The sequence below is a fragment of the Mustela erminea genome, chromosome 12 (assembly GCF_009829155.1).
Source record: "Mustela erminea isolate mMusErm1 chromosome 12, mMusErm1.Pri, whole genome shotgun sequence".
NCBI lineage: Eukaryota > Metazoa > Chordata > Mammalia > Carnivora > Mustelidae > Mustela > Mustela erminea.
Genome location: NC_045625.1, coordinates 49,399,649 through 49,412,042, shown reverse-complemented (window position 1 = coordinate 49,412,042; position 12,394 = coordinate 49,399,649). Strand labels below are relative to the sequence as shown.

The following is a 12,394-nucleotide window of genomic DNA, read 5'->3' as shown; positions in this document are numbered from 1 at the left end:
TAAATAAAATCTTAAAAAACAAATAAACAAAAAACAACTAAAGAATGAGTAAATAAACAGACCAAGTAGAAAATAGGCAATGATTTGAACAGAAGCTTCACTGAAGGAAATACATGGATGGAAAATAAGCACATGAAAATGGGGTTAACATCACTAGTCATTAGAAACATGCAGTTCACTGGGTACCGGGTAGCTAGTCAGATAAGCATCTGACTCTTGATCTCAGAGTTGTGAATTCAAGCCCTGAGTTGGGCTTCATATTAGTTGTGGAACCTACTTAAAAAAAAAAAAAAAGCAAATTAAAATGATAGTAAGTATCACTTTAGACATATTAGAGTTACCTACATTTAAAAGACTGACCGTATGGAGCTTTAGGGAGGATGTGGGACAACTGGAAGTCTCCCATACGGATGGTAGGAATATGAAATGGTATACTCACCTAGGAAGGTGTTTGGCAGTTTTTTAGAACTATGTTTACCTAGCAGGTGATGCAATCCTTTCATCTTAAGAATGACCTAAGGTGAATGAAAGCTTATGTCCGTAAGGCTGATACATGGGTGTTTATGACTGCTTTATTTGTAGTAACTCCAAACTGAAAATAACCCAGATGTCTTCGTAAGGTCAGTAGGTAAACATACTGTGGTGTACTCAGCGGTGGAATAATGCTTTGCAGTAAAAAGGAATGAGGAGCTCCTGGCTGGCTCAGTCCGTAGGGCAGATGAATCTTCCATTTCCAGGTTGTGAGCTGGGTATAGAAATTACTTAAAAAAAAAAAAATTAAAAAATATAAATAGGAAAGAACTATTGTTATAAACAACAGCATGAATGAATCTCAAAATAGTTACAAAGAAAGGTAGACAAAAAAGAATGCATGCTATAGGTGGTGCCAGGGTGGCTCAGTGGGTTAAAGCCTCTGCCTTCGGCTCGGGTTGTGATCCCAGGGTCCTGGGATCGAGCCCTAAGTCGGGCTCTCTGCTCAGCAGGGAGCCTGCTTCCCTTCCTCTCTCTCTCTGCCTGCCTCTCTGCCTACTTGTGATCTCTGTCAAATAAATAAATAAAATCTTAAAAAAAAAAAGAATGCATTCTGTATGATTCCATATATATCAGTTCTAAAAACTATAGTGACAAAGCAGATTACTCATTGCCTGGGGAGGAAGAGATACGAGGGGGTATATGAAAATTCGGGGTTTGAATGGATATGTTTACTGTCTTGATTGTGGTAATGATTTCACAGGTATATATATTTATGAAAATTTACACTCTAAATATGTACATTTTATTGTATGTAAATTGTACTTAAAGTTTTAATTTTAGTTTTTTGGAAGATTTTGTTGATTTATTTGACAGAGATCACAAGAAGGCGGGGTGGGCGGAGCATGTTCGCCACTGAGCACAGAACCCCATGAGGGGCTCGATCCCAGGACTCTGAGCTCATGACCTGTGACCTGAGTTGAAGGCAGAGGCTTAACCCGCTGAGCCACCCAGGCCCCAAATAAAGTTGATTTTAAAAAGCACATGAAATCCGTGAAAATATTTAAAACCTTAGAAGCCTAATTTTATTTTTAGAGGTGCCAAGTTTAGAGATAATAGAAATCTTTACTCAATGTTGATAATTTCTGGGTTTCTACCATGTATTACCTAAGTCTCTTAATATGTGTTTTATGTATAATTTTGTCTTCTTTGGTTATAGTATTTTATACCTTATCTGGTATTTACATAGGAAATACATAATGACTTCTGAACTTACTTAGTTTACATGATGTTCTCATAAAGTTCCTTTTCCATAAGGAACAGACTCCTAACTGGATTAAGAGACCAGTTTGATCATGTTTATTACTATTACCTTTATTATTATAATTTTTTTGTCTTAGACCTTGACTTAATTTGTGATGAACTCAATTCATTTGTTTAAATGTGAAGCTTAGGGCGCCTGGGTGGCTCAGTGGGTTAAGCCGCTGCCTTCGGCTCAGGTCATGATCTCAGGGTCCTGGGATCGAGTCCCGCATTGGGCTCTCTGCTCAGCAGGGAGCCCCTTTCCCTCTCTCTCTGTCTTTGCCTGCCTCTCTGTCTACTTGTGATCTCTGTCTGTCAAATAAATAAATAAAATCTTTAAAAAAAAATAAATGTGAAGCTTAGCCTTAGGAATTTGGTAACCAGAAGAGAATGATTTTTTTTAAGTGGTCTGAAGTTTGTTCATTAAGTACATTTGCTGAAGCACCATAGCCCATTTGATTATTCTGACAGTTTCATTATTCTTCACAGGGCCTTGGCACATGAGAGGATCATAGTTGCCTTACAAATGCGTTGATTCTGTAAACTTGTACTTGGAGCAGGTAAAAACTGACAAGATAATACTGAAACAGGCTGCTTCTCTGGAAGGACAGCAGTTGGATTATAAGTCCGGCTGGGTGATCACTGCTAACTCAGGAATATTTGACTTTAGGAAGTCAAGATGAAGTGTCTTATTTAATGGATGTCTTTTTTCTTTTTTTCCTCTTCTAGGAAATACAGTAGCAACCATGATAGAAGATAAAGGGCCAAGAGTGACTGACTACTTTGTTGTGGCAGGTCTCACTGACACATCTACTCTTTTAGATCAAGAACTAAATCGTTTAGATACTAAGTCAGCTGGGCCCAAAGCTCCCATTACAGACATTGCAGTTATTAACAAATCTGCTGGCGAAACAGTACCTGAAGGTTACACCTGTGTTGAAGCCACTCCATCAGCTCTCCAAGCAAATTTGAACTATGGAAGTCTGAAAAGCCCAGAACTTTTCCTCTGTTACAAGAGAGCAAGAGATAAACCACCCCTTACTGACATTGGGTATGGTGACTTACTTTCTTTTGCTGTCGTGAAGGAAATAACATTTATTCAAAGTGCATGGAAATAGAAATTTTAAATCCTTGGTAGTTCTGTTTCTTGTTACTTCAGGATCAAGTGTAGTAAGATATTACATAACTCTATCCACCCTTACTGAATTTCTCTGCATTGTACTTGAATCATTAGATCATTTCCTTTCAGAAGATTGAAATGAAGGCATTGGAGCCTGAAATATGATTCCATTTCTCTTGTACTTTTAAGATAAGCTTAGTAATTAAAAATAAAAGAGCAAGGGATGCCTGGGTGGCTCAGTTGGTTGGACGATTGCCTTCGGCTCAGGTCATGATCCTGGAGTCCTGGGATCGAGTCCCGCATCAGACTCCCAGCTCCATGGGGAGTCTGCTTCTCTCTCTGACCTTCTCCTCGTTCATGCTCTCTCTCACTGTCTCTCTCTCTCTCTCAAATAAATAAATAAAATCTTTAAAAAAAAAAATAAAAAAAAATAAAAGAGCAAGTAGCTATAATAAAAGACTATATTTTTAAGGAGCTACTTAGATTATGTGTTGAGGTTTTGTAAAGCCCTGAACTCCTTTAACAAAGGAACATTCCTGTTTAAAAAACAAACAAAAAACTGTGCTGTGTGGATTTGAGTCCCCAAGGGAGGAGGTATTTACAATTTAGAATGAGTGTAGTTGTTATAAGGCATTTAGTATCTAGTCCACAGCCAGAAAAGTACATTCTTTGTAAAAGCCTTTTTCCCAAAAATGTCTACATTGACCCTCTTTTGCAAATGAGATGCTTTTAGAATACCTGTGATTACTACTTTAATAGGTATACATGTCATGTATTAAGCTGTTCTGATTATTATAGTAAAAACATATAGGTATTTGAGAGCATCTTAGGAAGTATTTGAGATCAGCTTGTTCATTTATGTAAAACATGAAGTTGGAATTTTGGTGGGAATTGCATTTAATCTATAGATCAAATTATGGAGTACTGCCGTCTTTATACCAATTACATCTTCTAACTTATGGATGTGAGTTATCTTTCCCTTTATTTAGACCTTTAGTATCTTTCAGCAGTGTTTTGTAGTTTTTAGTGTACAAGTCTTTCACCTTTTAATTCGTTTTATTCCTACGTATCTTATTCTTTTGGATTCTATTAAAAATGGGATTGTTTTCTTGATTTCTTTTTAGATTGTTCATTGCTGTTTTATACAAACACAGCTGAATTTTAATTTCATGTGTTAATCTTATACCCTGCAAGTTTGTTGAATTTGTTAGCTCTAATAGCTTTCTTTTGGATATTCAGGGATTTTTAAAAAATACATAAGATCATGTTGTCTGCATATATAGCTAGTTTTACTTCTTCCTTTGCAGGTTGTTGTATTTGCTCCCTTGTCTTATTGCTCCATCTAGAACTTAACGTACAGTGTTGAATAGTGGTAGCAAAAACAGACATTCTTGGCTCATTCCTGATCTTAGGTGGAAAGCTTTCAGTCTTTCATCCTTGAATATGATATTAGCTGTGGGTTTTTCATAAATGCCAATTATCATATTAAGAAAGGTCCCTTCTGTTTCTGATTTTATGAGAGATTTGTCATGAAATTGTGTTGGATATTTTTCAGATGCTTTCTTTGTTAATTGAGATCATGCAGGCATTTCCTTCTTTCTATTAATGTGATGTACTACATTGATTTTCTTACGTCAGATCTCTTAATGTCATCACAATACCACATTGTAGAAATGATTGATTACTTAATATCATCATATATCCAAATTTTCCTGATTGTCTCATGAAGTTGTTGTTGTTGTTGTTGTTTTTTTAATGGTTGCTGGTCTGTCTTTTCTTCTCTATTTTTAAAGGTTTTATTTATTTGACGGAGAGAGAGATCACAAGTAGGCAGAGAGGCAGGCAGAACGGGGAGGGAAGGAGGTTCCCCACTGAGCAGAGAGCCCGATGTGGGGCTCAATCCCAGGACCCTGAGATCATGACCTGGGCCAAAGGCAGAGGCTTAACCCAGTGAGCCACCCAGGCGCCCCATGGTGTCTCCGATAATAGTTGTTCAGATATTAAGAAAGGTAATGAGCTGTTCCATTTGACCACCACTTGTTGTCTTTGTCATCTTATATACTTTTGCAGTTGAGCTCTGGGGAAGTGGTCCTAGGTCCTCATTACATTCAGATTTCTGAAGTCAAAGGATGATTTGTCGTTCTCTTACCTGACATTTATGCAGCATCTGTCTGACTCCTTAAGTATTGGCCACCTTGTTGAGCTCTGTGATTCTCCTTCAAGTTAATACAGTTAGGATGGTGGTCATATAGCTTTATAGGATCCCTGGGAACAGGAGCCAAGTTAGAAAGGGCTGAGAAATTATTGGAATTGGATTAATAGAGCTTTTTGAAAGCTTGACTTTAAGAGAGAGAGAGAAGATAGTTATGGGCTTTGCTATTTAAACTGTGGTCGTTGAACCAGTATCATCTGTAAGGCCTGGAAAATGTTAGAACTTCAGAGTCTCAGGCACTGCCCCAAACCTCCTGAATTAGAATCTGTATTTTGACAAAATCCCCAGAAGCAACTGTTGAGGATACCTGGGGGGTAAGGCAGTATGGAGTCATGGGCTGTTTTTTAACTTTCTTCCAGAGGATAACCTTGAACATCTTTATTTGAAGGAAATAAACCAATGGAAAAGAAAGGGTGAAAATAAAAGAACAAGGAGATATTTGATAGAATAAAATGATGAAACAGATTGAAGGGGTAATGTCAGCAGCATCGGTGACTGCATTAGCCTTTAATGGGAGGGGCTTTTCCTTAGAGAAGGGGCAAGGAGGTTAAAATTGGTAATTCAGGACATGTAATCGTTTTATGATAGTTCTTTACATTTTTTCCACGAGTTTTTTAAGAAGGTAGGTAATATCCATAGAAGGATGGGTACAGTATAAAGTTTTGGTAATATCAATGTCAGTTGGTACAAATCAAGCCAGAGACATAACTTGTGTTTCAGGCTCCAATGTTGACTGTTAGCTGTCTCTAAAGAAATCTTTTCATATCCTCCTCCTCATCCCCACAACGATGCAGTCATGATTGAAAGGATTTGTAGCTTTCAGAGACTGTTGTTGCTTGTGGTTCAGGGGCACAACTTGAAATGATGACTTAGATAATTATACTTAGATACTTTCAGATTGCAGGTCACTCTTTCATATACGTCTTGTAGTTCCCCCAATTTGCAGATCCAGGTTTCCCAGAGTGTAGGTTGTCTGTTAGTTAATCATGCCTGGTAAATTTTTCTTTCCAGATCAGATAATTGTTAATATCTGGTGACTGCAATATTTTGACCTGTCCACCCCACTCTCCCCCCATTTAAGCATGTGAGTGAGGAGATGAGATATTCATCAGGGTTGGTTTTTTTTTTTTAGAAAAATGTTATTTAAGTTTAAAGTATAAAGACCTGATATTCCCCCATAATATCAAATACTCTGTGAAGTATGATTTAAATAGTACAATATAGGGGCACCTGGGTGGCTCAGTGGGTTGGGCCCCTGCCTTCGGCTCAGATCATAATCTTAGGGTTCTGGGATCGAGTCCCACGTGAGGCTCTCTGCTCAGCGGGGAGCCTGCTTCCCCCTCTCTCTCTGCCTGCCTCTCTGACTCTTGCCAAATAAATAAATAAAATCCTTAAATAATACAATATATTATCTTATGTGTCAGATATGTTTATTAAGATAAAGAATCACAAATTACTGTATACTTTTCTTATTTTCCCCATTTATCAGATTCATTGATTTAAAAAAAAATATTTTATTTATTTGAGAGAGTGAGAGTGCACGTGTACACGAGAGAGAGAGAGAAAGAGAGAGAGAGTATGCACTCCCACGCATGAGCAGAAGAGGTAGGGGTAGAGGTAGAGGGAGAAGCAGATTCTCTGCATAATTTTTCTATTATTTATTGACATTTTGCAGAGTCTTGCCAGTTGTCTTATAGAATGTCCCCCACTCTAGATTTATCTGATTGTTTCCTCCTTATGTAGTTTAACTTAGTATCTTATTGTCAGTTTACTGGATGTTAGTTTTAAAGTCTGAATTAAATTTATGAGTATTTTTAGCAAGAATACTTACAGGTAGGGCTAGCATTAGGAAGGGATGTAGTGTCCATTGTCCCATAATTAGTGATGTGTTCAGTTCAGTCACTTAGTTAAGATGGAATTGCCAGATATCTTTTGTTATTTTCATTGTTATTTAAGTAATTTGTAGAGTTTTGGGCCTTGTTTAAATACCTGGTTCCCTAGTTCCTTTTCACCTCTCATTTTTTAGGATCCTTTGATCATTGCCTGAATTAGATCTTGTATGGCAGGGGATGTAAAATGAGACTTTTCTAATTCTGTCATTTAAAAAATAAATTTTTTAACTGGCAGTTTTCTCAGAGAGCTTGAATGAAGTTTTTTCTATTCTCTCTCTCTTTTTTATTGTTTTGAGAATAACTAAGAAACTGGATTTTAATTTATTCTGTGTGATAAAAACCTATTATAATCCTTAGTCTGTTTGCTTCTATGGTTCCAGGTTTGGCCAGTGGGAGCCCTTTCCAGCTGACTGCTTTGCCAAACAAAATCTGGATTTACGTGTGTTCATTGTTACTGAGGTGTCATACACACACACACACACACACACACACACAGACACATACATATGTTCATATAGATATGAGCTCCTTATCCTTGGAATAAGACCTATCAAGCATTTACAGAGTACTTACTGTGTTAAAAAACTGTATGAAGCAGTGTTTCTGTGTGGTTATGTTACCCATTTGTTATACAGTATGCAGTTAGGTTCATCTGTTGCTATTTGTGTTAAACTTGTTTTAGAAATATTTTCTGTTAATATGGAAAATATTGTCACAGCTCAAAACCTGTAAAAAGATACATTTAGAGAAGTATTGCTTCAGTCTTTGTTTCCTTTACTTTTTTCTCCATACTTTCTGCCCTCTTCTCCCCTGTTAATGCACTTTTTGATTTATCCTTTCACTGTGTTTTTACAAAAATAAACACATAAGTGTATTTTTATACACTTATTTATACTCTTAAACAAACCATAAATACAGTATACACTATTTTACACTTTGCTTTTGTCACCCAACAGTATATCCTCGGAATCACTCTGTATTTGAACATGGTGGTCTTTCTCATTTTTTTGTAACTCTGTAGTACCTATTTGTGTGGATGTATGTACTTTATTCATCCAAACCTCTGTTGATGGACACTTGGGTTCTGTCCAGTCTTGTGCTATGACAGGAATGCTTTGGTGAATAACTGTGTATGTATTATTACATATTTGTAGAAGTGTATTTTCAGGTTGTCCGGGAAGGGCATTGCTGGGATAAAAGATAAATGCATGTGTAATTCTCTTAAATCTTACCACATTTCTCTCCATTGTGTCATGCAACCATCAATATATGATACATGTGCTTCTTTCCCTCCAGTCCTAACCACAAAATACGTGATCAAATTTTTGAATTTTTGTCAGTCTCACAGTCGAGAGGCTGACAAAAATTTAAAAGTTTGATACTGACAAAAATTCAAAAATTTGATCATCTGTTTTGTGTCAGAGTAATTTTAATGAGATTAACTATTTTTTCATTTGTTTAAGGACCATTTTTCATTTTCTTCTTTTGTGAATTGTTAATGTCTTTGGGCACTGACTTTGTTTATGTCTTTTTTTTTTTAAAAGATTTTTATTTATTTATTTGACAGAGAGAGATCACAAGTAGGCAGAGAGGCAGGCAGAGAGAGAGGAGGAAGTAGGCTCCCTGCTGAGCAGAGAGCCCGATGCCGGACTCGATCCCAGGACCCTGAGATCATGACCCGAGCCGAAGGCAGCGGCCCAACCCACTGAGCCACCCAGGCGCCCCTGTTTATGTCTTTTTAACAACGGGTTTTTGGGATGCCTGGTGGCTCAGTTGGTTGAGTGTCTGCCTTCGGCTCAGGTCGTGCCAGGGTCCTGGGATTGAGTCCCACATCGGGAACCCTGCTTCTCCCCTGCCTGCCACTCCTCTGCTTGTGCTGGTGCTCTCTCTTGCTCTACCTGACAAATAAAGGAAATCTTAAAATATAATAAAAAGAAAAAAAAAACAGGTTTTGGCCTTGGTTTGTTTGTTTGTTTTTACAGTATGTTTTTATGTATTAGGAAGGTGTACTTTTTGTGAAATAAGTTTCTGGATTTCTTTTCAGGTTTATAATACGTCTTTTCGCTTACATTTTTTTCATGTAGAGTTTACTTGATGAAGTTTCTTTTCTTTTAAGATTATTTATTTATTTATTTGGCAGAGAGAGAGAGAGAGAGAGAGAGAGAGAGATCGCATGTAGGCAGAGAGGAAGGGGGAAGGAGGCTCCCTGCTGAGCAGAGAGCCTGATGCGGGGCTCAAACCCAGGACCCTGAGATCATGACCTGAGCTGATGGCAGAGGCTTTAACCCACTGAGCTACCCAGGCACCCCAGAAGTTTATTTTATTGCTTCTGGATTTTGAGTCATAGTTATATTTTTACCAGTGCTAAGTTTTCTTTTAGTACTAGTATGTTTTCATTCTTGACATTTTTTTTTTAAAGATTTTATATATTTATTTGTCAGAGAGAGAGCGCACAAGCAGGGGGAGCGGCAGGAAGGGCAGGCAGAGCAGGCAGAGGGAGAAGCAGGCTCCCCACTGAGCAAGGAGCCCCAGGACCCTATGATTATGACCTGAGCCGAAGGCAGCTGCTTAACCCACTGACATTTCCATTCTTTTTTTTTTTTTTTTTTGACATTTCCATTCTTGACGTTTATATCTGTGATCTGCTGGAGCTTTTTCTGGTATATGGTGTGAAGTTCAGATACACAGTTTTATTTTTTTCAGAAATTGTAGTTCAGTTATTCAAGCACTGCTTATTACTATTAAAAGCCCATATTTCTTACAGTATATTGAGGTGTCACCTTTATCCATTTCTGGTATTTCTTTTGTGTTCGTTGTTCTTTCTATTGACTCATTTGCCAGTACTATGCTGATTTAAATATAGAGGCTTTATACTGTATTTTAATATTTAGTTGAGTTTTATCAGTTTTATTGAGATATAATTCAGATATCACACAATTCAACCCTTTCAGGTATACAATTTATTGGTGTTTAGTATATTCACAGATTTGTGCAGCTATTACAGCTAATTTTAGAACATTTTCATCCCCCTAAAAGGAGACCCTGTATTCATCAGCAGCCGTTCTCTGATGTCCCTTTCCACCCTTTAGCCCTAGGCAACTACTGATCTAATTTTGTCTCCATAGATGTGCCTCTTCAGGGCATTTCATATAAATGGAATCATACTACTTGACTTGCAGGCAGTCTTTTTTGTGTAGGTTCTTTCAGTTAACATGGTTACAAGACATCGATCTTGTACCTCGTATTAGTACCTCATTGCCCTTTTTTTTGGTAAGTTTATTTATTTAAGTAATCTCTGCACCCATTGTGGAACTCAAACTCGTGATCCTGAGATCAAGAGTCAAATGCTCTTCTGACTGAACCATGCAGGCACACCTGTGCTTCACTGCTTTTTATTGCTGGACAATATTCTGTTATATGCATATGGCACATTTTATGTATCTTTCCAGTAGTTGGTGGACTTAGATTATTTCCACTTTTTGGCTGTTATGAATAATGCTGTTAAATGTGTATTTGCATACCAGTATTTGTGCAGATGGATGTTTTCATTTCTCTTGGGTATATTTCTAGAAGTAGAATTGCTGAGTTATACAGAAACTCCATGCTTAACCCTTTGAGGAACCACTGGACTGTTTTCCAAAGCAGTGTTGCTTCCCACCAGCATTGTATAGAGATTCCAGTTTCTCTATACTCTCACCTTACCAGCGCTTGTAATTGTGTCTTTTGATTATAGCCTTCCCAGTGTATGTGAAGTGGTACGTATCTTATTGTGGTTTTGATTTGCAGTCCCCTAAGGGCCAGGACGCTGAGTCTCTTTTCACGTGCTTTTGGCCATATCTTCTTTGGAGAAATGCCTATTTAGATTTTTTGCCCACTTTAAAAATAAAAAAAGAAAAGGTCTTATTTTCTTTTTTTTTTTTTTTTTAAAGATTTTATTTATTCATTTGACACAGAGAGATCACAAGCAGGCAGAGAGGCAGGCAGAGAGGCAGGCAGAGAGAGAGAGGAGGAAGCAGGCTCCCTGCTGAGCAGAGAGCCCGATGCGGGACTCGATCCCAGGACCCTGAGATCATGACCTGAGCCGAAGGCAGCGGCTTAACCCACTGAGCCACCCAGGCGCCCGAAAAGGTCTTATTTTAATAATTTTAGTTTTACAGAAGAGTTTTTAAGGATAGTACAGACAGTTCCCATATATTCTTTGTCTGCCCTTTATCCATTTTTAAATTGCTATTTATCTTTTTATATTTATTGATAAGAGTTCTTTATATATTCTGGAAAGGATATTCTAATTATATGATTTGCAAATATTTTCTTGCATTTTATGGGTTGTCTTTCCACTTTCTTGATGGCATCACTTGTGGAACATAAGTTTTTTATTTTGATGAATCCAGTTTTTAATTTTTTTTTTTTGATCACTTGTGCTTTGGTATCCTGTATAAGGCTTTGTCAAACCCAAGGTCACAAATTTTTATTCCTGTTTTTTTCCTAAGTTTTATAGTTCTATCTCTTACATTTAAGTGTTTGATCCATATCTGGTATGTAGTGTAAGGAAGGGATCCAACTTCTTTTTCTCTAGCATTCTTTTTGATTTATTTTTTAATTTTTTTAAGATTTTATTTATTTAATTGACAGAGAGAGAGATCACAGTAGGTAGAGAGGCAGGCAGAGAGAGGGGGGGAAGCAGGCTCCTCGCCGAGCAGGGAAACTGATAGGAAGTTCGATCCCAGGACCCTGAGATCATGAACTGAGCCGAAGGCAGAGGCTTAACCCACTGAGCCCCCCAGGTGCCTCTTTCTCTTGCATTTGATATGCAGTTGTCCCAGCACCATTTGTTGAAAAGACTATTTTTTTACTATTGAATTTTCTTGGCAGTCTTGTTAAAATCAATTGACTATAAATGTATGGGTTTAATTCTGCAGTGCCCATGCCATTTCATTGATCTAAATGTTTATCCTTGTGGCAGTAACACATGGTGCTGATGACTAGATTTGTAGTAAGTTTGAAATGGGGGGAGTGTGAATCCTCCAACTGTGTTCTTATTTTTCCAGATTAGGCAATCTGAGTCCCTTGCATCTGGGTATGAGCTTAGGCTCATGTTACCAATTTCTACACAAGAAAGCAGCTAGGATTTAGATGGGCATTTTGTTGACTCTGTAGATCTCTTCAGGAAATCTTGACATCTTACCAAACATTAGGTGTTTTTATCCATGACCATGGGATGCCTTTTTATTTATTAGCTCATCTCTAATATCTTTAAACCATGTTTTATAGTTTCAGTCAAATAATTTATATATATATATATTTATTTTCAGTCAGGATTTTTAAAGATGAAGTTTTGACAGGAATTATGAAGGAAAATTTTGTGAAAACATCTGAATGCTTGATCTAGGAATCAAC

At 37.4% G+C, this 12,394-nt stretch overlaps 1 protein-coding gene across 2 annotated transcripts in view; it reads left to right on the top strand.

The window, feature by feature from the left end:
- Window positions 1–12,394, top strand: part of DENND4C (DENN domain containing 4C) — a 140,944-nt gene that overhangs the window by 34,901 nt on the left and 93,649 nt on the right. For both annotated transcript variants that reach the window (XM_032308921.1, XM_032308920.1), the window contains exon 2: window positions 2,503–2,824. In XM_032308921.1, coding sequence (XP_032164812.1) covers window positions 2,520–2,824 — 305 coding nt within the window. In that variant the 5' untranslated portion in view covers window positions 2,503–2,519. The remainder of the gene's footprint in view (window positions 1–2,502; window positions 2,825–12,394) is intronic.